At 42.9% G+C, this 24,467-nt stretch overlaps 1 protein-coding gene across 6 annotated transcripts in view; it reads right to left on the reverse strand.

Moving 5' to 3' along the window:
• Window positions 1–22,409, reverse strand: part of FOXK2 (forkhead box K2) — a 72,239-nt gene extending 49,830 nt beyond the window's left edge. For 2 of the 6 annotated variants that reach the window (XM_058422942.1, XM_040081745.2), the window contains exons 1-7: window positions 22,058–22,409; window positions 21,165–21,368; window positions 20,954–21,076; window positions 20,545–20,668; window positions 19,535–19,724; window positions 16,701–16,805; window positions 11,313–11,428 (exon numbers count right to left, since the gene is read on the reverse strand). In XM_058422942.1, coding sequence (XP_058278925.1) covers window positions 11,313–11,401 — 89 coding nt within the window. In that variant the 5' untranslated portion in view covers window positions 11,402–11,428; window positions 16,701–16,805; window positions 19,535–19,724; ... (2 more) ...; window positions 21,165–21,368; window positions 22,058–22,409. Of the gene's footprint in view, window positions 1–453; window positions 576–11,312; window positions 11,429–16,700; window positions 16,806–19,534; window positions 19,725–20,544; window positions 20,669–20,953; window positions 21,077–21,164; window positions 21,369–22,057 lie in introns of those variants that run through there. The other 4 variants (XM_040081749.2, XM_040081752.2, XM_058422943.1 and 1 more) reach the window with 3 other exon arrangements.
• Window positions 22,410–24,467: the final 2,058 nt, after the last annotated feature.

A 24,467-nucleotide genomic window follows, 5' to 3' on the forward strand; every position in this document is an offset into this window, starting at 1 on the left:
GTTTACCCGTAAGAATAAACGTTAAAATCAGGCAAAGCAGCAGAAACTAGCACCAAAACCAGAACGACTCCCAGAACACCGAGGGAGAACAACCCCCCCGGTTCTGCCAAAGCACCGGGGGGGCTACAGGATTCTCCCGGCGCTGATCCTCAAGCCAGACAGCCCGGACCCGCGTAGAACCGCCCGGCTGGTTTGCCCTGCCGCCCGCCGACAGGACCCGGGCTGTACCCGGTTCTGTTCGCCAGCGCCGGGGCCGCTCCAGCCCGCACCGGGCGCTCCGCGCGGGGCCGCGGCGGGGCGGGCGTGCGGGGGAAGGACGCGGCGGAGGGCACGGCGGCGGTGCCGGGCGGTGCCGGCGGAGGCGCGGGCAGGACGGGGCCGCTCTCGCCTGTCACACGCCATGTGCACCCGCGGCCTCCGGCGGGCCCCGGAGCGCCGGCCCCGCGTACTCACACTCGCGGCAGCTGCAGCGGCGGCGCCCCGCGCCGCTGGAACACGCCGTCCACGAACACGCCGTTCTTGCCGAGGCAGCGCAGGTAGAAGTCGCCCCCCCGCTCCGCCCGCGGGGTCCCCCTGCGGCGGGGGCGGCGGCCCGTCCGCGCCGGCCGGCGGCGGCGGGGGCGCGGCGGTGAAGATCTCGAGGTGGCGGCGGGAGATGAAGCTGGAGTGGCCCATGCTCACGTCCACCGAGCCCTGCGACGAGTTGCGGCCGATGGTCACCGAGCGCTTCTTCATGAGGTACTCGAACTCCCGGCCCTCGAGCCGCGCCACGGCCGCCGCCGCCGCCGCCGCCATCTTAGCGAGGGACGAGCGAGGCGCGGCCCCGCCCGCACCGGCCCCGCGCCGGCCCCGCACACAGCAGGGAACGGGGCCGCGCACCCGGCCCTGACGCAGCCGCGCGCTGACTGGCAGCGCGCGGGGCCAATGCGCGGCCCGCACGCCCATGGGGCTACGGCGGCGCGGCCAATGGCGAGCGGCGCCGGCCCCGCACGTCCGAGTGCCGGCGCACGAGCGCAGGGGCGCGGCCCGGAAAACGCGGAGCGGAGCCGCGCGCGGGGAGCGGGGCGGAGCTGCCGGGGCAGCGCCTCCCGCCCGCCGGCAGCAACGGAACGGAACGGAACGGAACGCGAGGGGACGGACGGAGCCGGCGCTGGGACAGCCGCGCCTGCCGGCAGCGGCCCCGCACACCCTTCCCTCCCTCTCGGCCACCTGCAGCCTCCGGCGGGGACACGGGCCCCGCACCTGCCATCCGCCAGCAGCGCCCCCAGGAACGGCACCGAGCGCGGGGGGAGAGGGGGAAGAATCGAGAAGAGAATAAATACAAGTAGACGAATAGTGCTAAAGGGTGAGCGAGAACCACTAGAAGAGTGCTGGGTAACTGCTCAAATTTAGCCTCAAAATACCGTACTATTAACAAATAAAACTAAAACTGTAAGTCTGATCCCTCATACTCATCTGACAGCTTTTTGAGGGTGATGTTAGACCTAAAGGTAACTGCGTTGTCAGAGTTTTGTAACATCCATGGAAAATCAGTGGAATGCTTCAACTGTCCAAGTTCCAGGTAAGCCGGGCTGTATTTGTGCACACACCTCCGCTCAGTCCCAGTTTTCTCAGAGGAACTAGGGCACAAGGAGTGAGCGAGTGACCTGACACGAACACCCAGACACGAGTGCTGAGCGCCACTGCTCCAAGGGAATGGCACAGGTAACGGCATGGAAACACCAAGTGAGAATCCACAGCCATGGGTTTGACTTGGAAATGTCACAGGCTACCAAAAAAAGATGGCATTAATTGTACACAGCTTGTCAAACACAGCATCTGCAATTAAAATGTTTTACCTGATCCAAATGCTCATTGTTACAGGACCAGGTGCTGTCAAAACAGAAAAGTAAGCCAAAAGTTTTGGCTATAAACTGCAAAGAGGCTGCTAAAATGCATTCGTGCCTATTTACCAACATAGCTACTGCAGCTCCATAACCTCACCATGGTTTGTTGAGAAGAGGCTTGTGTTGTTTGGGTTTTTTACAGTACTGAAGCTCACTATTATTTTTTAATAAAAATAACTGTCCAGAGCAGCTGTGGCTGCCTCAGATGTGTTCAAGGCCAGGTTGGACGAGGCTTTGGAGCAGCCTGGTCTGGTGGAAGGTGTTCCTGCCCATGGCAGGAGGTGGGAATAGGATGCACTTTAAGATCCCTTCCAACCCAAACCATTCTGTAAATTCAGAAGACATTAAACATATTTACTCTTCAGACAAAAACCGGTCAGCCTGCTAACAAACATGCAGCAGTAAAGTTGAAATTGAAACTTTTGGGTTTGCACATTTGAATCAACAGATGTTCAACTGTAGAAGTATTTTGTTAATGCTTAGGAACAGAACATGGTACCTGCTACGTGCAAAGTGATGGCAAACCTTAGTTTTACCCTTAGGATTTATCAGCACTTCTTACAGGCAGCTACAACATAATTCCGTACTGGTTCAGTCCATTTATACAACCTCATATGCACAGCAGATGCAGTAAAATATAGCAACAGTTTAGAGCTTTGGTTTCTTTTACAGAAAACTTTAGTTAAATCTTGCCCACACTTTGGTATTTAGAATCAGACTTTCTTCTATACCAACATATGTTTGGCACAGAAAATGTGGAGCATCAGAGAGCCAGTTATGGCTCCCTGATTCTCAGCTTGTTTTTATCCCTTGGCTCTGCTGGCTGCAGAAATGTTGTGCCTGCTTTGCTAACAATCGGTTTGGGATCCTGAGGGCCCTGCTGGCTGGAGTTACCCATGGATTCCCATCTCCTAACACACCCCACGCCTGCAGAGGGAGAAAACCGGCAGAATGGGAGAGCAGCCAGGTGAATTTCCATCAGGCCAGCAGCACTTTTCACCACCCTGATGGTTGCTCAGTTTGCAGAAGTTAAAGGCACTGCTGCTACTTCACCATTTTCCGTTATGTGAATCACGGCTTTCTGAATTTGTATTAATTCATTAATAACAAGCAGTACTGAATTCAGAAAGCTGACAGAAATCCTGTCCTGTTCATACAGCACAGAGAACACAGCCATTGACACGGAATGCTGAAGTTTTGCAATCTGCACTGAAATTTCTTTTCAAGGGTCCCACCATCACTAAGGTGCTCTGTGAAAAGAAACTCAACACCGGTAGAAGGTCTGTTTGCTTTTGCATGACCAGCACTGCAGAGCAAACACCAGACCCCATTGTCAGAAGCTCCATTCCTTTCAAGAGGACAGCCTTTCTGCCCATGTTTTTCTAAACTGGAGCAGATTTAGTCACTTCCTTTGTGATCACAAAAGCATAGGTACAGGTCGCCCTGACCTGCCCATGTGCACGTCTGGTCCGTGCTGCACAGAGCAGGAATCAGAGCAGGGACACGTGGGGAACAGTTCACACTTACAGATCGTTCTCCAGTGCTCTTCTGGGTGTCTGAGTTCCCCAAAAATCCATTCCTTGAACAAAACCTGGCCCTGATGTCAGAGCTGCACTGCAGATACATCCTCGTTCACACTTTTTTTCCCCTGCCAGCTGACTGAAAGGAAAAGGTCTTTTTCTGCCTTACATCCACCTTAACTATTCAGGACAGAATGAAGCTACTGACCAAAATTTAATCATCCCAACGAACTTCTGCAATGGCCTCTGTTCCTGAACAGGCTCTCAGAGCACTTCTTACGCCAAGTAACCCAGTGTGATCCAGTCCTCACTATATTATGCAGCAGCATCTGACTGCATCACAGCAATGAAGAACCTGTCTCATCTAATCTTAAAACAATCTGGCCTGAGTTTAACAGAAATGTTAAATGTTAAAAATGTTAGTACCATCTAAGAGCTAACCCATTAATAATGCTTTATGTGACCAACCTTTCTTGAAATGACTACACAGTTTTAGACTTTTTGATTTTTCCTTGAAGCTCACGCTGTAGCAACAAAAGGGCACTCATTTACAGCTGCTTGTGTTGGGGCTAGCACTGCCATAGAATGGAGTTTCCTTTCTTGGGTTTTCTTATTACATGTGCCCTGTACTGAGGGCTGTGAATGAGTGCAGCAGCTTCTCAAAATGCATATTTTCACAGATCCCAAGCACAGAGCACTACTAGAGGAATAAGATGAATAATCAAGTAGATTAAGTGACCTTAATTGCTTACTTTGACACAACCAGCAATTAAACAGCTTTTAAAAGCTATCAGGAGCTATCCATAATCTTTTTTATTATAGCAAGTGTCCCAGGCTTCCAGTGAGATTTGATTTTTATTAAATCCTACAAAGTTAATTGTCAGAACCACCTCAGTAACATTCATGTGTGATGTAACAAAATAAGCCATTCAAATACCAGACCCTGCACAACTGAATGAAGAAAGATTTTCCACATTAATATCCCTGCACCTGACAAGCACATTTTCCCCTTTCCCTAGGTGAGAAGACCCTTGTAAGCAGTAACAGCTTCCTCCAACACAGCATCAAACCCACAGCCACATTTTTGAGTAACCCCAATAACTGTCCTGGAGATCTTCACATGCTAAAATTTAACAACGCGTGTAAAACTTAGCAGGACTCGTGCTGTGATTTAATCTTTTTCTCACAAATGCATTTTGGTCAAGGGAAAAGTGTTCAAAAAGCACGGTGTAATTACTGCAAAGTATTGAAAACAGCAAATGGCCGGGATGGTGGGAAGCTCCTCAGATACACCCGGTCAGTTCCTGAAGTGACTTTAATAATAACAGGAGAAAATGAACAGCTACACCTCAAATGTTGGCATTTTTTCCTTTATGAATGACTTTCTCATCTTTTTAAGCAATAAAGCTGTAAAGTGCAACACTGAAAAAACCTAAGACATCCAGAAGAACGCATTTTTTTGTAGGAGGAAAGGGGAGGAGGGCAAACACCGCTACCCGACCTGCCACTCGTTAACGTGCTACTGACCTCAGAGAGAAGGGAAATGAGCACTGCACAAGCCAAAGCCAGCCAGCTGCTCCCTGGGCTGGCCAGCTCGTTTGTAGAACTGCTGTATTACCCCCTGCATTCTAACCACAGGCTGCCTGCTTCCTAACATGACCCAAAGAACCAGTCAGCATTTCTTACAAGTGCAAGGCAGAAAGCTTCTGGCTCAGCAATCAATCACTGACACAGAGGAATTGCTCCTCCCCAGGTGGGGAATCCATCCAAAAGCTATGAAAAATAATCAGGCTAATTAATTCTTATCTGCAAAGAGCAATTACATAACTGACCTCAAGCAGTTCGAGGAGGTGAGCAGTCGACTCAGCCGTGCTGGAACCGAGTAACTTCATAGTGACCAAAAGGACAAAGCCACAGCCCCAAATCCTCCATGTGCTGTGAGACAATGAAAACCCAAATGTCTTGAAGAAGAGCATCCATTCCATTCCCCCCGGTAATCACTCAGAAGGGAACTCTACACCCCAACACCACAAAACAATTTCTAGAAGCCGCAGCAGCAGCGTCTGTTAACTGGAAGTGCAAACCCCCCTTGCTTTGCAATCCAGCCTTGCATGACCCAGACCTTGGCCAAAAAAATAATTAATCATTCTTCACACTTCTATTTTATGTCTAAAATTGGACCTGATGATCCAAAAGTATCGAAGTTTTGTTACCCTTTTCTAACCAGGAGTTCTACACAATGAAGTCCTAAAGCATAATCAGGACCAGACCTCATCAGTGCAGCACTCATTGGATTTAATGTTGATCATTAGTAACTGCTACAAGTTAAGACCCACAATTCTACTGTAAGAATTTTCTGAGGGTTTTTTTTTCCCTTTTTCTGCCACCAAATGTTCATCCTATCTCTCTCCTGGATCAAGAAATGTACAGCAACTCTGTTTGAAGTAAACACTTAGTAGGCCCTGTCAAAACACACCTGAAACCAAACTGACACCTTTGCTATTTCTGCTGTCACAATAGGTCAGTCCTGCGACATTGACATGAAAAGCATCTTTGTGGCTCCTAAATTCCCTGAGAGCTCAGATTGTAGAGAATAATTTCTATGCTTACCCAGCTGTATGTATTTGGATAAAATGCTGTAATTTCCCACAAAAACTAAGAATGGCTGGCACTTTGATTTTAGAGAAACAGCCCCACTAGGACTCATCACGTCTATTTACCATGATTGAATTTTTACTCTTCCTAAATCTTGAGCTGATTTTTTTTCAGTCTCCTTTTAGCACCATGACATCATATACCTTTATGATATGGTATCATAAACAAACTAAGTGTTGCAAAAGAAACAAAAAGAAAAGGAGTAGACTGAGTTGTCAAGGTCCAGCTTATCTGGCAGAGATGTTTCAGGCACCTGAAGAAGGTGACTGCAGCTGACACCTGCCAGATACAGGGTGGGTCTACAAAAACAGGATTAGGAGTTGTAGCTTGGTTGGCAGAAAAAGGCAGATCAGAAGTGGAGAAAGACAGGGTAGGACAATGAATAAATGATTTACACTAATCAAAAACCAGAGAGGAATTAAAGAAATGTGAATTAACTACGTGAAACATAACCAAATGTAAATCAAAACAGTACCAAGTGTAAACTAACAAGAATCAATAAGAAAAACAGGCTTTAAAATATTCTTTTCATGACAGAGCTTTCTAATTGAAATTTGTCTTTTCAGGGTGAGACAAATGAACCTTTATCAAAATCAGTTTGGTTTGGGTTTGTTTTAAAATCAGTTCCTTTCCAGAAGCCAACAGAAAGCCAAAAAGAAAGGAAGAGTGAAAAGTAATGAGGTAGTTTTCTTTATGTCTGTCTTTGAAATATTTCTTACTCTGTCCAACAGGATAACTGCAGAACAAAGCAAACTTCAGAGGAGAGTTACTGAGATACTGAGGTATGAAAAACTCTTAGACAAAGGTTAAGAAATTGCAGTTGTTTTCACTAGAGACAAATGCTATTGAAATCATGTAATAAGGCAAAAGCACTGCAAGAACAACCTCAAGTTCCATAAACAGATATTTTAAGATGCCTATAAGGAAACTGGCTGAATTCAAAGCACACAAAGCAAGATCCTATAAGGAATATGATGACAGCAGCACTGCTTTTCACATCCATATAAAGTATTTAGCATTGGTATTTTTAATGTGTAGCCAAAGCCTGAACAACTTAAAATAGGACATTTTCCATCCCTGTTAGGAATCCTCCAACACAAGAACCAACCACTGTTCTCTGTTTATACCAAAATCTACCAAGAACCAGTCTTGCACAACTGCATTTGTAACACTGACATAAGATGGAGCTGCTTGGGAATGTCCTTCCTGAAGACAAAAGAAGACACTGAAGTACATTCAGTCTCAGGTTTGTCCCAATAGATTTTCTCATTTTCTAAATAAATCTCAAAATATTCAGAATGGTTGTCATATTTCATTGCTTTTTCTACAAAACTTCCTTAAGTTTAGATCTAATCTTTAAAACATAAAGCATTTCAAGTTCTGATAAAAGAGAGAGAGGAAGTCACACTATTGACTTCTTTCCAGGAGGGGAACACTCAAAATACAAACAGCTGTTTAAAACTATTTAGGGAAAAAACCCAAACAGCTGCTGTGCTGGACAGATTCTGTTTGAGTCCTGTGCAAAACACAAGATGTTCAAAAACCTCCAGAAGGGCGAGGGGAGAATACAGACATTTCCAACAGGAGAGACAGGAATCTCTTCAAGATTCAGACTCATGTTAACATGCCTTGCAATACAAAATGGACAGCACAGACAGGTCTGAGATTACCTTAAAAAAAAAAAAAAAAAAAAAGCCCAAATATCAATACCAAAGTCTTTTTGATACAGGGAGAAAAAAAATCAATGAAAACCAATTTATATCTACTGCAAATATAGAATATTGAGGCAGAAAGATGTCACTTCTACATTTTCACCTGGGTGATGCATAATAAGCACTGTAAAGGTCAGTCCCTTGGGGAAAACAGAGCCACACATGAGAAAAACTGTTCCCTTCAGCAGATATTCAGAATACCAACACACAGGCACTTCAGTACCTCAATCAGGGGCAGAAAAATGAAGCTGAGTCTCAGCAGTCAAAGGCCAACACAGGGTTGTGTTAGGAACAGCCAGCAGAGTCTGTGACCAGAAGCTACTGATGCTGAGAGACAGTAATTAGTGACAGATGTTTAACAGAGGAATAAATCTCTCTGCTGAGGACTTGGGTTCTTCAAAACCCATCTCCGCCACCTCAATTTATTTTGCTAATTGAATTAGCCTGTGGTTAATTTAAGATGATATTCTATTTTCATTTCAGTGTTAGAAAAGGAATGATGCAGCAGACAGTATTCCAACCTCCAAATAAACAACCCACCCTGCGAGGAGGATCCAGAGCTGCACTCTCACCAGTGTTCCCAAGTGCCCTCTGTTCCAGTGCATTCTGTGGGACACCCCTGCTGCCATGGGAACTGCCTGTTTGGATACTGACAGAACTGCACACAAGAGGAATGTGGAACAATTTGCTTGTAATTGTTACAGTTACTACACTCAGCAATACACAGTTCTTCATGGGCTGGTATTAAATCACTGAGTGAGGTGCAAAACTGGGACAAGGAATCACAGAATATCCCGAGCTGGAAGAGACCCACAGAGATGATCACAGCCCAAGTCCTGGCCCTGCCCAGGACACCCCAACAATGCCACCCTGTGCATCCCTGAGAGCATTTCCCAACTCTCCTGGAGCTCTGGCAGCCTTGGGGCTGTGCCCATTCCCTGGGAAACCTGTTCAGTACTCAAGTCTCCTGACCTCTGCAGGAAGAATCTTCTCCTAATGTCCAATCCAAACCTCCCTTTAACATGTGGCTCAGAAAAAAAAAAAACACCAAAACAACAGAAAAGTAAAGTTTGCTCAGTAGAAATAATGGAAAACTAACATAAAGGGAAGCATTTGTATACGTGTAATAAATATACAGACCAATATAAATAATAATTTTAAAATGCACTTGGAGATTTTCTGAGGATGGATTCTGCAGCGCTAGAGAAGAACAGCAACATGCATCAACTACACAGCAGAGCACATTCCACAGCATCAGCTATGGGATTACAGGACTTTTTTTGACTTATCATGAGCTGTTTATGCCACCTGAAACTTGCCAAGTACAAAAACTTTGCAGCTTAAATCCAGCCGCTTTCTAACAGGATTCTCCGATATAAATAAAACCAGAAACTGAGAGTTTAAAACAGAGTTGAAATATTAGTAGGTTGCAGCTCACATACACATTGCCTTTTCTCCTGAGGACACAAACTTACATCAGTCAACTTTCACACATCACCATTCAAGTTTCTAACCCAAAATATATTTGTAAAACACTATTAAATTTAGAACCTGTCTATAAACAGAGCAGCTACACAAGCTCTGCCCTGCAGACTGCTGTCACTACCCTGGGGCTGGTCAGTGCTGGGGATGACTTGAGAAGCTCAACAACTCAACTACTTAATTAATTAGTGTGTTGGCAGGCTCCCGGATTCTAATGAATTTTTAACTTTCTACTAATCAGTTTCAAGGGACTATTTGTATTTTCCTTCATCACATCCCTAATGGCACTTTTCACTCAAATTGCCTTTATTTTACTTAATAAGGCTGTGCTCTCCTCCCCAGAAAACACTTAGTAAGAAGTTCTTTGCAGGAATCAAATTGATTATTGATGTAAGCACAATTCTGCAAACTGACCTGTGACACATCATTCAATGCATTTCTTACCTCATGCTGGCACAGAGCTCTCCAGAAATGATTTTATTTGCAAGTTTAGGGCCACTGATGGTCCTCCTGCCTGACCTTTGGGCCTGACTTTTTTGTGAGTGTTTTACTTTCTGCAGATTTTAGGAGAAGCATTGCTCAATATAAAGGTATCTTTCTCAATTTCAAAGCAGGGGGCTTTGGCCCCCTCTCAGGTTGGGCAAGCTTTGAAGGCAGCATTATAAACTGAGCTTGTGTCAGTATGACAACACCCCAAGTACAGCAACTGGTAGTTCACTATCTCAGAGGCTTTTCAAGCCTCTAACAGCCCTTGTACAACAAAATGTGTTTCTGTAATGTCACATGATTTACACATTCTCATTCTTTGATTTCTGCTCCATTTTGAGTAAAGAAAAAAAGCAAATACAGGTAAGAACAAGCTTCCTATAATTAACACCAGTAACAGTCTTCAGTTTCTTCCACAGATAACTTTTTTCATTCAGTTTATCAACTTTTTTTTGGCAATCAGACACCTGTGATTCTGTTCGATCTTTACACAAAGCCAAACATGTAAATGCAGCTGAAAAATCTCACTCCATTGATTTTCTTCCTTTGTAAGAAAAGACTGAAAGGCTATTTTTCCCCAATAAAAGAGTTGCAGTAATTGCAGAGGCAGGGTTTTAATACAAAAGAGGAGAAGGGGAAGAAAAACATCACTCACAGCTGTAACTGAATAAACCAAGATTAGGGTGGGTGGAAGCAGGAAAGGAGAGAGGCTCACTGGACATCCAAAAAAGACACATTTTTGTATCTAATAATATTTTCTTCTTCCAATTCCCAATACAGAATTTTAAACACAAAGCTCACCCTCTTTGAGAACACCATTAAATACATCAACACTGCCCTGCAGTTTGGAACTCACCTTTGCCATTTTACACCACAAAGATCTGATATCACAGAGTAATCAAAATTTGAAACAAGTGAATTTAAAACATTTACTAAGTATCCTCAATAACTTTTTTTTTTTTTTCCCCTTCTTAACACCTGTTTACCAGTTTTGTTTTTTGGAGGTTTTTTGTATTAGGAAGGTATGAGACAGAATAGGCAAATGAAAAAAAGTTCTTAAAATCAGCATTCTGGAAGCTCATAATTTTAAGTTAAACCCTTAATATCCTATTTCTAATGCTCAATAGGCTTTAAATTTGTCACCAAAAATAGGTATTATTTGCCTAAGATCCCAGAATAACTTGCCATAATAATCTGAATAGCTGGATCAGCTTTTTCCTCAGTGCTTTTATGCATGACTACAAGGTGAAAAGGTGTTTCATGTCACAGATCAATCCCAAGCTTGCAGTGGTAGTGTCATTTCCTGGGCTTGCCACTGCTTCCCAACCTCACAGCACCTCCCTGGTGTGACTGAGAACAAACCACATGAAAGAAATGACAGGAATAAAAAAACCCAATCAAAGACAGCACCCTTCTGAGGGTGTATTTAGGCGAGTTCCTGTCTCCAGGTTACCACATGGACTCACAAAGTGTGTCAGAGGCTGTGGGGAGACTGGAAAAAGGGGAGAGCAGCAGCTGTAGGAGGTGGAACATGAGCCCAGGCCCCCATTCCACCCCAGAGCCACTGTTACCCTGGATAGCCTGGCGGCCTTGGGATGGGATCTGACAGAACACTGGGCACACTCACTACAGCATTCCTAGACTTCCATCTGAGATCCATTTCTGGCCATGGCTTTTGGAAGCTATCCTAAAAAAGAAAAAAAAAAAAGAACCTTATTCCTGCATTTCCTATATTTATTTATCAGTCCTCAATCCTGAAATAAAGTTATGCAAATCTTTATCGTATGATCAGACTTTTAAAAAATGATGATTTGGGACTATTTCAGATATAGGGCAACAACAGCTACATGAATTACAGGAACAGTTATTTTTTCTACATGTTCACAAAACACACCTGCAGCTCTCTTAACTTACAGCAAAATTCCCAACCCAAGCACAACCTGGTGAGGTATTTTTGCTCAAATCTTACCCAAGCTCATATCTGCAAGCTCACACAACACACTGAATCAGGATGTCACAGACAATAATTATTTTCACCTATGAGAATTATCTACTGTCACCTGTACTTTCATCTACCCTCCTGGAAAAGGAAAGACAAGTCATTGGGATATATTAAATATGTTGCAGTCCATTATCACCAAGTACTGTTGTCTAATTTGGGATTTAAAACAGCAGGAGAATTATCAGAGATGCCCTGTGGAAACTCACTTAAAGTCATCCCAGATCAACAGCTGAATCACAAGCTAAACACTATTGTACCATTCTCAAAGCCAGGTCGAGTTTATCCTTTTTTAAATTCCAAAAAATCCTACTGCAATGGGATTTTATTTTTTGCCACTGAAGATAGCACTTCTTGTCTTAATGTTACCGTGTTCATTTGAAAAATAGGTCGTGTCAAAAACTGCTTTGAAAGGATTATTTAAACAAAGCTTAAAAACACTGATGAAATTCTTCTGCTGAAATGTCTTCTGATGTCTGCACCAAGGTTGACCAACCAAGAAGGAGCGTATAGGAGGGGAAAGAAATTTGTGCAGAGAACCAGGAAGAGCAAGCATGAGATTTAACAGATATTCCAAGGATGCGGAGATGAAGAATACACACTCACTTCAGAAAAGAAAATAATTGCTCCTTTAGTTAGATTTCAAATATCTAACCCCAACATTTTTTAGGAAAGCATATGCAGTTTGTCACTTAACCTGACTGAAGCCAAAGAACCAATGTAACTAAGCTAAATAGCAACATATGTCCATACAAGAGACCCCAATTTTTCACTGTCTCTACTTCCTGCATACACACTTACCAAAATATTTTTGCTGCTATAGACAGGAGATGTTTACGAACACACAACAGTAACCACATAGAAAAGATTACTTAACACAGTGCCTGTGGTCATCTCACTTCAGACCATATCCTCTCTTAAAGCCAGAGAAAGAAAGGTCATTGTGATACATCTTAAACATCTCCAACTGCACACATTGTTACCTAACACAGACAAAGCTATTCAAATCAGAAATTGTCTGTAGCTGTATTAAGTTGCCCCCATGAATGTACTTTAAGCGTTCTCATACTGTCAGGTGACATATCTTAAAAGCCATGGATCAGTGCTTTGATTACTGCAATAAGAGTAAAAAAGAAAAATGGAAACCAGCAATACAAGATGGAGCCATTCTGGATCCTATGTTTTATAAAAGAACATTACAGAATTCTATGAAATACCCAGGTTCTCAGAAAGCCAAGGCTCTGAGTAACCTGAGCCAAACCTGAAGTCAGCCCTGCTCCAAGCAGGGTGGATATGACCTTCAGAGGTCCCTTTCAATCCATGCTAGTTTAAGATTTCATAAAATAAACTGGAGAGTGGGGCTGTGTGTGTACACACACACACACACACTTGCCCTCTTTACTTCTAGATACCCTGGGCAGTTTCAGAGCACGATTACACACAGCACTGAGTAGAGCAGACTGATTTTGATTTCTTACATAGAAGTCAGATTTACATTTATGCACAAGAACTACTGCTCTGTGACCTAAGTGAGGTGGTGAAGATGTAACTTCTCACAGTTATCAGCTCCACCTGATCTTAGAAGTGTCCAGTTTATCTGCTGAATCCTCAGCCTTGTGAAACCACAATCCTCACAGGCAGGGCTCTGAGTGCTGTAGTGGTGAGGAATCTCGCTGGAATTACAAATGAAATTAATCACTTCTGCTGAGACAGGGGAAAAGAGAGGAAGCAGCTTGTCCTGGCACAGAACACTCAAACCACAAACAGCACTCAGGTTCACCATTCCTCTCTGACCCACATTTCATTTACACATCTCAAACTGAAACTCCACTTCTCCTACCTCCGGAATTCCTCCTTTGATGCATTCTCCTTCCTGCTATCCACTGATCAGTGTTTTCAGCTGTGACTCATGAGAACATGCTTAACACAACACACAGCTGAAACTTGTTTGGGGTGTCCTGATTTAGAAGCCCAAAAGATTCCTCACTAACAGGCACAAGCCTCTTGCAAAAGTAATAATAAGCATCATCACACTGAGGACAGTAATTCATACTAATAAATCAGACAAATGATCATGGCTTATAAAAGCTGTATTTCATATTTCAATTTTATCACAAGATAAGACCCATGATAATCTACTAAGCCTGAAGAAGTCAGAATAAATTGCATCCCTGCTATATTCTTAAATAGCGTGCCCCAGTGCAGCATTCCTTTCGACTGTCTGATCAAGCTTTAGACTTGTAAGCATTCAGAGAAAGAAAAGAACCAGAGAACTAAACAGCAATTTAAAATGGCAAGCAAACAGGGCATTGAAACACTGCTTCTTTAAGTACCCTATTCCAGTACCTCACCTCAGGTCTGCTTCTCTGTCCAGTGGGTCTGTGATGATCTGCAAAACTCCTTATTTCACCAAGAAATCTGTAAGAGCTACTTTGAACAATTTTTCCCCCTGTTCTGTAGGGCTTTTTTTTTTTTTTTTTTTAACTACAAAAGTAAATCACAATACAGGCCAGACAAACTTTCCCCAGCAAGACACACAAAGTTTTCAGGTGATACTACATTTATGTGAGCTAAGAGCACAATTGTAGTTATTGTGATTTTAGAAAATAGCTTCTTGTGAAGGCAAAGTAATGGAAGATTAAGTAAGTGCTATGAAAACCAGTGCATTTTAACTTCCATTCTTTAACTAATAGTTTGAAATTTAAGTTCCACACAGAACAGCCCTTATTTGGATGAAGTTTCCCAATTTATATATGTAAGTACTCACACTGCAAAAGATTTGATAGATCCACAGTTCTAAGGAAACCAACAGGCACTTTACAAACACAAAACAAAACTTGGTGTTCTTATAGCTACTACTTGCCTTTCACTATAAATCTCTACAGATAATTTTCTCATTTAACATTATAGGCTTATGCCCTAAATATTCAGTATTGCCAACAACACAACTTAGGATTCTGTTTAAAGTAATTCTTCTAAATGTACACTTTTAATGTATCATTGGAATAGGAGAGTAAGTAATTCTTATGGGTTTGGTTCTGACACATGAACATAGCCAAATTCCACAATTCCCACAAACCCACAGGAGCACAAAGCCTTACTTGGCCATTTTAACTAAAGCAGAGCCACTCCTCATCATATCCACGAGAAGAATGTTATTTCAGAATCATTTCCATTCACCATTCTGCTAACTTTACTGGAAAATAACAATCATAATATTCTGCTCTGCAGAAGTCAGATATTCAAAAGCACATGCCTCATATAGCAACCCAAATATATCATCTGTCACACTCTAATAGTACAAAAGGAAATGTTTAGAAGTCTACTTTCTCTTGATTTTTCTTCAGTATGACGTGCCAGTGTAATGGGAGGTCTGAAGCCTTAGTAAGGGTTGAATTGTACTATATTCCAGTACTATGAACAAGAATAATCACCAGTAATTTACATAGTGAGTGCAACTCAACAAATCATGTACTGGCAGTATTATCCTACTTGCATAACAGTAAGTTGTTAAATAATATAAATATTTGCAGTGTCCATTTAAAAAGGCACAAGAACAAGGCTAAACTGGCTAAGAACACGCTGCAGTTGTGGATTCTTCTGATCTTGAAGATTTTGGGGGAAAATGTAACAGAAGGCAGAGTCCCCTTCCCTTCTCACTGTAGTGACACCAACAATCGAAAATCTGAGAGCACTGGAAGGCACTTCACTCAGAGTAAGTGTCACCAGCCACACTTCTGTGAGCCAAATGGAGTTATTTACATGAATCAATGTTTGGTAGTCAAAGAAAAATCTGAAAGGTACAGAGCAAAGAGAGAACACAAATACAGAGGAAGTGGCATTGTCATTTTGAGAAAGTCTCAAAAAACCTGCCTTTTCAACCTTTTGGGTTTTTTTTTTAAGACCTATCTGTGCAACATTTAGAGAAAAATCTATTGTTCATAAAGCAACATTGAATTCAGATACTTCAAAAGCATCAGTATTTAAGAGCAACAGCAGTTTCTTACAGCCAGTGGTAGCTCATTTAAAAAACTGAAAGCAGAGTATAATGATCTAATTAGGGGAATTACTCCCCACAGAGAGGCTGTTCTAGTGTAAGTTGGTGGGAAAGCCCAGCTGGCTCGAATACTGTAAGATCAAGACCTGAAAGCTTACGCAAGTGTGCGGTAAAGAAAAAAAAGTTAAAATCAGAAACCTGGAAGTTTCTGTGCTTCTGACAACCGTACACTGAAGAACCTGAACGCTGCACCAACCTCAGTTTCTTGACTCAAAACCTTTCCAGGATTACTCACACTTGGTAACTACACTACAAAACATTCAAAACCGCCAACAGCGTTCTGTAGAACTTCAGTTACTGAAAGTACTGCACTTATTTCATCTCTGTTACAGAAGAAAATAATTAAGATGCATCAGGTCATGTGTCAGCTTTTGTACTATCAAAAGCCAAAGCAAGAGATCAAATGATTCAATCACAAAAGGTTTCAGATAAGCACCAGAGTAGCTGATCTCAATCACTCATTTTTTCGAAGGCACCAACACGACGCAATCTACAGTCCAGCATTTTTATCCATCACTTTTCAGGGCATCAATCGACTGCACAAATGCTTTCCAATATATGGGATATGTTAAATTTGTTCCATAAAGAGAAGCATTCCAAGAAACATTCAGATGGAAGCACACTTGATGCTGCAACTGACACTACAATGTTGTCTCTATCTCAACCGTTTGGAGTTTCTAATAAAATGTAAGGAACTCAGTCATTAAATTCTGTCTAAGTTTAGCAATACCATGAGCACTTTGGCTTGTCCTTTTCTTGCTGCCCCTCAGAGAACTCTGTACAAACTCTCCCAGGTAAATAATCCACTCCACACACTTTATTAATATTAACATAACACAATAAAACTTTAGTTAATTAAGTTTAATGCGCTATCAACACAATGTGGAATTTCATGCAACTTACAGTAATTCTTTACAGTTCACAATAACTTCACAGAAAAATCAAACTGGAGTAAAAACTGCCCCTGTACTGTTATGCAAGAGCTTCGTTTTCTTCTTGCTGATCACCCTGGAAAGCAACACAATAAGTTACAATTTGACATTCAAATACCTAAACATAAATTATGTTTATATTGCTTCACTCTGCCTAGGCAAGTGCATTCCCTCAATACAATCTTCTAACTTGGAAATAAGAGGAAATGTCACAGTAAGTGCATTTGTGCTTTTCTTGATGCAATACACGTAAAGAGGCAAACACCTTATGTTTTATGATATATAAACAGGTTTCTCTATAGTGAAATACAGCATCACAATAAATTATTTGTCTGAGACTAACCACTCAACTGTCTGTAAAGAAAAGCTGTGTTACAGTTCCTTTGAAGTCACATTAGTGAAACAACCACAGACTGTGGTTTGTCAGGGGTGAGGGGTCATTGCTTTTTGGGTTTGTTTGTTTTCTTTAATTAAAAACAAACTATGAACACTAAAGATCAAAAACGGTACATGCAAAATCCTTTAGGCCAATTAAAAACTAGTCAAAACAAGGCACTGAAATTTGATTTGTTTGGAGAGCACAGGAAGCTGTCCTACCAAGTAAGTCACATTTATCAGGCTTTTTTTCACCACCTTTTTCTTTTAAATTTAACTTTTACTTTCCTGCTTGCTAAGAAACCCCTCAGCTGTTCACCCTTGTCATGTTAAGTCTTCAGCATTAACAGCTTGCTGGACCTTCCCTGGAGATTGTTTATTTGCTTTCCAAGGGAACTGCACTTTACAACTGCCTTGTCTGGACAGTAATCGCATAGCTCTTCAGAGAAAACATTACTCAAGATGAAGAGAAGTTCTGCAATACAGAGTGTTGCAAAGTCCCACAGCTATCAGGAAAGCTGTGTAGCAAAAATCATTACAAAAAGTGCTGCCAGTGCCATTTTAGGAGAGATAGGGACAGGCTGAAGCTTCCCACACAGTTGGGGCTTCCCAACTCAACATTTATTACTGCACACTTCAGTCTTCCTCACCAAACTGCTGTGATGCTTCTGAGTATATATTTTGTATTTGTATTTTGTTTATTTTTACTGAATTGAGAGGGGAATAAAAAGATACAGTCCATAATCAAATCCCAAAAAAAAGTCAGTTTATAGAATCACAGAATGGTTCGGGTTGGAAGGGACCTTAAAGATCATCTTATTCTAATGCCCTGTCATGGGCAATTGTATAATGAAAATCTGTCTTATTAACACAGGTAAAGGAATTTTTGAATCCCTATCATTCAACTACTACAATAGTAAAAGAATCTCAAATCCCCCAAAGCATCCTCAAAAAACCCTGTTCAACTACTTTGACTCATTACTTTTCAATATTAGAACAAATAACATATATTTTTAAAAACATTGTTTATTATCTGCTTTGACAGCTTTGTAATTGTTACGTGTAAACTGGAAAAAAGAATTTTAAATTAGCTTGGTTAAATTCCAAATGTTAAAGTTAGAAGCTAATAACAGAAGCAGCTTTGAATAAGGACTCATTGTCCTCAGAAACCTTACTGGATGTGGGTTGGTGACCCTTCCATTTGGCTTTGCCTTGCTAATGACCCTTTAAATCAGATCTTCTGTACATTCTCTTTCCTGTTGTATCACCCTGCCAACTCCTCACAACAGCCACAACTCAAAACGCCATTCCATTGCACCTGGCATCAATCTGCAAGTCACTTGACTCCCTCACTGTTTCTCCACCATCTTAATTCTCTGTAACTGCTGAAAGACAGTATCATCAGGCTCCAAGAACAAGCCAAAAACCAAACATTAAGCCACCAATAGAGCCAAATTTAAGTGTTCCTCCTCTACTCTCTTTGATGTGTACAGCTCTTAGTAGCTAGTGTTTAGCCAACCTAAAACTAGACTCCAGAGTAAAAAGCCTAGAATATAACAGCTGCTTTGTGATTACTAATTCTGAGTGTGCTAATAAAGCACCTACAATAAGACTTTGCTCTTTTCCTGACCCTTACAACACAGGATGAAAAGACATATTTGGTAAAGCCCAAAACAACAACAGGAAAACATGACAGCCAAAGGGCTGGAAAGCAGGAAATACCCGCCTGCATCGCCTCCCTTCAATAGGAAGTGCAGTACCACACCTCTGAAAACAAGAAAGAAGTATACATTAACATAAGCACTGCTCCTTTCTGAAGAATACTCACTGTTTTCTATTTGCCCAGATTTCTAAAAACACTGAGTAACCAATTGAGTTTGGTGTTGGTTTTAAGATGCGAGTTCAGCTACCGAAAGGGCTTTGGGCAACTGACTTGACGCCTGTATGGACATCCCCCAGGCAGTAAGAAGCTCAGGGCCATCAGCACTCTACCTCACTGCTGTCCTGTGAACAAAGGACAAACCTGACAGTGTCACCACTGATGTGGTGCTCAGACACTGAAACACAAACCATTTTCCTCATAGTGAGGTTATACATTACCTGGTTGGTAAACATTCCCCTGGAATAACGCAGCATGCCTTAGGATGCCTGCATCATTAAACTCCTCTTGTTTTTGACTCTCCTTATCCTTAGGCAGCTGCTGCTCCTTAGCCTTGTACAATTACCACTGCATATGTGCCTGATTATTTGTCCAGCATTTTATGTACTTGGTGGGATTTAGAACCTTCACATTGGTATCATGAGACTGTTTCAAAGCCTCACCTTTCAGGGCAACAAAGTTGTTTTCATACCAAACAATTTTTCATGACATTTCTCACATCTCAGAAGGCTGAAGTAAGCAATCAATGAAACACAGACCCTCTGTCTCACCTGTATCAAATCAGTCCCAGGAATTCAGTTACTGCTGCACTCCAAACTAAAATTATAGTGCCAGAGAAAAATACTATTTTGAAGAATATACTTGAATTTTTCAGCTTCACTGTTATTTATTTGCTCCTGGCCTAGCCTCCAAGAATTCTTCTCTGCCACAAAATTGTTCTCCAAACCCCAACTTGTTCACCTAGTAAAACCAAAAGTAAGAACAATTAGGAAATTCACAAGGAAAACCACAGTGGATGATGAGAATCAGACAAACATGGTACTTGACATACTTCACCACACTGGCGAGGGGTTTGGACACATCATGCAATGCCAATGCAATGTCCTACAGCCCCTGTGTCTCCCTGTACACATTAAAAGATACAGTTTTTAACAAAAACTAAGGCATGGATGAATTATGCTATAAGACTGTTGTGGATAATCAAAACCTAAAGGAAAAAGTAATGGACAAGCATACCTACAGGAGGCTCCTCTGATCTCAACTGGGAATGCCCCAGTTACTGAGGGCACTGCAGGGACAGACACCAGCAGTCCATGGTGGGGTGGCCTCACTGAGCACAGCACCCTTTTAGACAGTTTAACACATCACCTGGTGCGCAACATCACTCGGCCAACAATGAAATATCTTTCTTTTGAGAAAGATTAAAGCACATACAGTCGCACCTGCCTGGACACTGCACTACTGTAAAAGCCCAACTGCTAACAGGAACACATGTAAAGTACTGGCTACCTTGTCCATTCATGAACCCTGCCCACAATTAAGGAAGGCAGTCACTGGGTTTGCTGCTTGTACTCTTAGGTATTTTACAACTTTTCCAATATCTCTTTCAGATTCTTGCCTCAGAGGGACTGGACCATCGATTATGTACCAAGATGCTTTTAGATAATGAAGCAGAGCATGAATGATGTGAGTTTCTAATACAAAATTTTAAATGTGATAATAAAATCAATTCAAAATACTTTCAAATGAGAAACATGCAAAAAACCACAGTATCACTAACGTGTCATCTGTCCTCGTAAACGTGCAGTCCCTCGGAATCTCTCGCTCCTCTTTCAGTTACAATTCTCACACCTCCGAATCCAGAACAAGCAGATTCTTTACACAGCTGGTCATGTCTGACATACCTGCAAATACAACCCAAGCTGTTAAGTGAAACACTGCTTCTACAAAAAATTCTGCCACTGTTTCATCTGCAGTAGTGTCATCTGTTCAACTATACAAAGCAGAAAACAAAGAGAGAAAATCTCCTACAAAAGATATTCAAAATCTTCAACTTAACTAAAATTAGCTGTATATTTTCCTTTTTATATGTAACTTTTATCTTGTTATTCTTAAACATCAGCTACAGTCTTTCGAGTGCTACCAAGAAAAATATTTCATCCACCCTTCCCAAGAAAGGAAGTACTAACATTCCATCTGCTGCTATTAAAGGAGCGCTGGCTGACAATGGTCTTTCTTCCTTCCCGGTGATCCTTCTCACACCCTCAGAGAGGATAGAGTGGAGCTTTTGACAACGTGGAGCTAGGTCATACCTAGAAAGACAAGACACAATTGGTATCAACATTCAGAATTTTTTACTTGGTATTAATAAATGGAGGAGTAGCGTGACAATCTACTCACATGTCCAGTAAAAACCCTGCAACTTCTGCGTCATTTCTGAAATCCAACTTTTCCTTAAGTGTCGACCACCAGTCAATGTGATTTCCCACATAAATCCTTGTTTTCCCCCTTCTTCTATCAAGATTTTGCTTTCTCTTTTTCTTTTCCAGAAAAGACAACACTGTGGGCCTTCCACACCTCTTTGCTGGCAGGGACATGGTGAGCCTGGGAATGAAGGAGAGGCTTTATTGAGAGGCAGCTCAGAACAACAGGCGGTACCTCAGCGTCCCGAGCCAGCACAGCGAGGAGTGACGGCCGAAGAGCTTTGGCTCCTCCTCGAGTCAAGCACCCGCTGCAGCCTCGTACCGACGGCTCCTGACCCGCGCCCACCCGCTCGGGTCTTCCACCCTCGGCGTCTCTCCCCGGCAGCAGCGGCCGAGAACGGAACCCCTTCCAGATGGAACACGGTGAAGGACTGCGGGACAGCCGCTCACACCGGAGGGGAGGAAACATTCCCGCCTCACGCCGCCCCTGAGGGGAGGGGCCATTCCCGCCTCACACCGCTCCTGAGGAGGGAGAAGGAGCCATCCCCGCCTCACACCGCTCCTGAGGGGAGAGAAGGGGCCATTCCCGCCTCACACCGCTCCTGAGGGGAGAGAAGGGGCCATTCCCGCCTCACGCCGCTCCTGAGGGGAGAGAAGGGGCCATCCCCGCCTCACACCGCTCCTGAGGGGAAAGAAGGAGCCATCCCCGCCTCACACCGCTCCTGAGGGGAGAGAAGGGGCCATCCCCGCCTCACACCGCTCCTGAAGGAAGGGGCCATTCCCGCCTCACACCGCTCCTGGGACAGACACACATTCCCGCCTCATGCCACACCATCCCCTCTCACCGCTCCTCATGGAGGACAAGCGCACCTCACACTGCCGGAGAGGGGACAAGCCCTCACACTGCCCCTGCGGGGTACGGCCTTTCCCCGCCGCCCGTTCCTTTCCGCCGACACCAATCTCCCGCTGTCGCCGGCGGGGTGGCCGGTCTGTCGGTCGGGGTCGGTCTGTCGGTCGGGGCCGGTCTGTCGGTCGGGGTCGGTCTGTCGGTCGGGGTCGGTCTGTCGGTCGGGGCCGGTCTGTCGGTCGGGGTCGGTCTGTCGGTCGGGGTCGGTCTGTCGGTCCCTCACGCGCCGCCAGCACCGGCAGTGACCGAGGTAAACACGGGACACGTGACCGGCGGCGCGTGCTGATGGCGCGGGGACACGTCAGGGCGGGGAAGGGCCCGGCTCCGGTTATAAGGTAAAAAAAAAGGCGCAAAAAAAAAAAAAAAAGGGATTTAAGTGTTAAATCAGGGTAATGACTCGAAACCTGTCCTGAGGGAGCGGCCAGTGGCGCTCCGGTAAAAACTGTTCTCAGGCCTTCACTGAAGCCCAGAGGAAGAAGTAACCTAGCATTTAATTTTTTTTTATATATATATATATTTAAATAACACACTTCAATTACTTGTGTTATGCACAATAAGAAAATCTATTGTTTTCCCAAGCAGCAATTCGCAGGAAGAATATCCAAAATACCGTCTGTTTATCTTACCTTCTGAAAGGCCAGATTCAGAGGCAAAACTGGAATTTCGCTCTGAAGAATATTTTGCCCCTGGGCAGTTTCACACAGGTCTCGAAATGAGCAGCATTCTTGGTAGATAGAATTGTTTCTTACGAAGCAGCAGCTGCTACTCAGGAATGAAATTCCAAAGCCAATTGCCAAATCCAGAGAGTGGGGTTTGTTCTCCACAGCAATGCATAGACATGGAACTGAGGGCACCGGGTGCAGAAGCTGCCTCCTCCAACCCCAAAGTGCAGAAATTCAGAGGTTTATATATATATACACATATATACATATATATATATATTTAACATATGTATTTATAGAGGTATGGCACTCTCACAGCTACATCAACTCACTCTCTCCCCTTCCATTAACTGAAAATCCTGGCTGTACTCTCACCTTTCTGCTGGTGAATATTTCACCGTGCTTCAGCAGTTTCCCGAGCAAACATCTTGTTAAGCTCCCAGCTGTAAGCATGGCAATAACGCACCTTACAAACCCAAGAAGCCTTCTGCCTCCTGAAGTGTAATTCTCATTTCAAAATGCCCCCTGTTGCTACAAGAGCCATCAGTTAACCCAGGAATATGTCTAAGCACCCCATTTATCTTGTGTTTTTATGAATATTTGTGAGATGGGATTGAGAAACTGCTCCCTGGAAACGCCAATGCAAACTTCTTCATAGAGTAATTAATGTATCTGTGTAATGGGATAAAAATCCTTGCAGAGACCAAGTTGATCTGGCCAAATATCCTGTTTCCAGAAGGCAGGGGAAGCTCAGCCCTTTCACTGGATTCACAGATTCCAGGTATCTGTGATTTAAGGACTTGGAAGATGAGGGTGACTCCAAACCAATTCATTAAGCAGTTGTGGGAAGACCTACACCTCAGGAGCAAAATCCCTTTTTATTTTATTTATCCTCTTAATATTTTAGATTTCATAATGTCCTACTTTAGGGAGCCTTTTGCATTTGTTACATAATTGCTATTTCTAGCTAGAAAGGTAGTAATGACACTGGCACAAAGCCATTTATTTCCATGTTCCAGTGCAATACTGCCACCTCATTAAAAGACACAGCACAGCAGTAACATGAATCAGCCCCCCAAAGACCATCTCTCATCTTGTAACCAGCCTGTTTCTAACCCAAGACAGAATAAAAACTACTATTTAATAAATAGAAATAAGAATAAAGCTGAAAACTGGAAACCACAGGGTTTATCACCACTCAGTCCACAGCAGTAGGAGACTTTGCTTGTGTTGGGTCTTTAGTGCTTTCAGAACACCTCAAGTTGTTAAGAATATAATATAAAAGATAAATTGGCATTCAGTTAAAGGGGGGTACACTCATTTCCAGACTGAGCTCCTGGTCATTTGTGCTTTCATGACACAGCACAGGAGCTACTTTATTCTAAAATATTTTAAGGAAAGTGAAGTCAAGACCTGCACTCTGACTGCACCTTAAGCATTGTAATCCAAGTAATACCAAAGTAGAATTCCTCACATTGTTCACTGCTGAGGTTGGATGATTCATCACATTTAAATTCTTTCACATGGGCTTTCTAACTTCCTTCTTTTATCTGTTACCATATTTGAAAAGAATGAATAATTTTTATCTGAAAAAGAAATTGAGTTATGCTGTGTGGTACCTAACATGCAGAAAATATGAAGTTTAAAAAAAAAAAAAAAGGGAACATTCAATCAAACCAAGAAGCTAAAGCATTTTTACTACAGAAAAATG

The sequence above is a fragment of the Hirundo rustica genome, chromosome 18 (assembly GCF_015227805.2).
Source record: "Hirundo rustica isolate bHirRus1 chromosome 18, bHirRus1.pri.v3, whole genome shotgun sequence".
In the NCBI taxonomy this organism is placed as follows: Eukaryota; Metazoa; Chordata; class Aves; order Passeriformes; family Hirundinidae; genus Hirundo; species Hirundo rustica.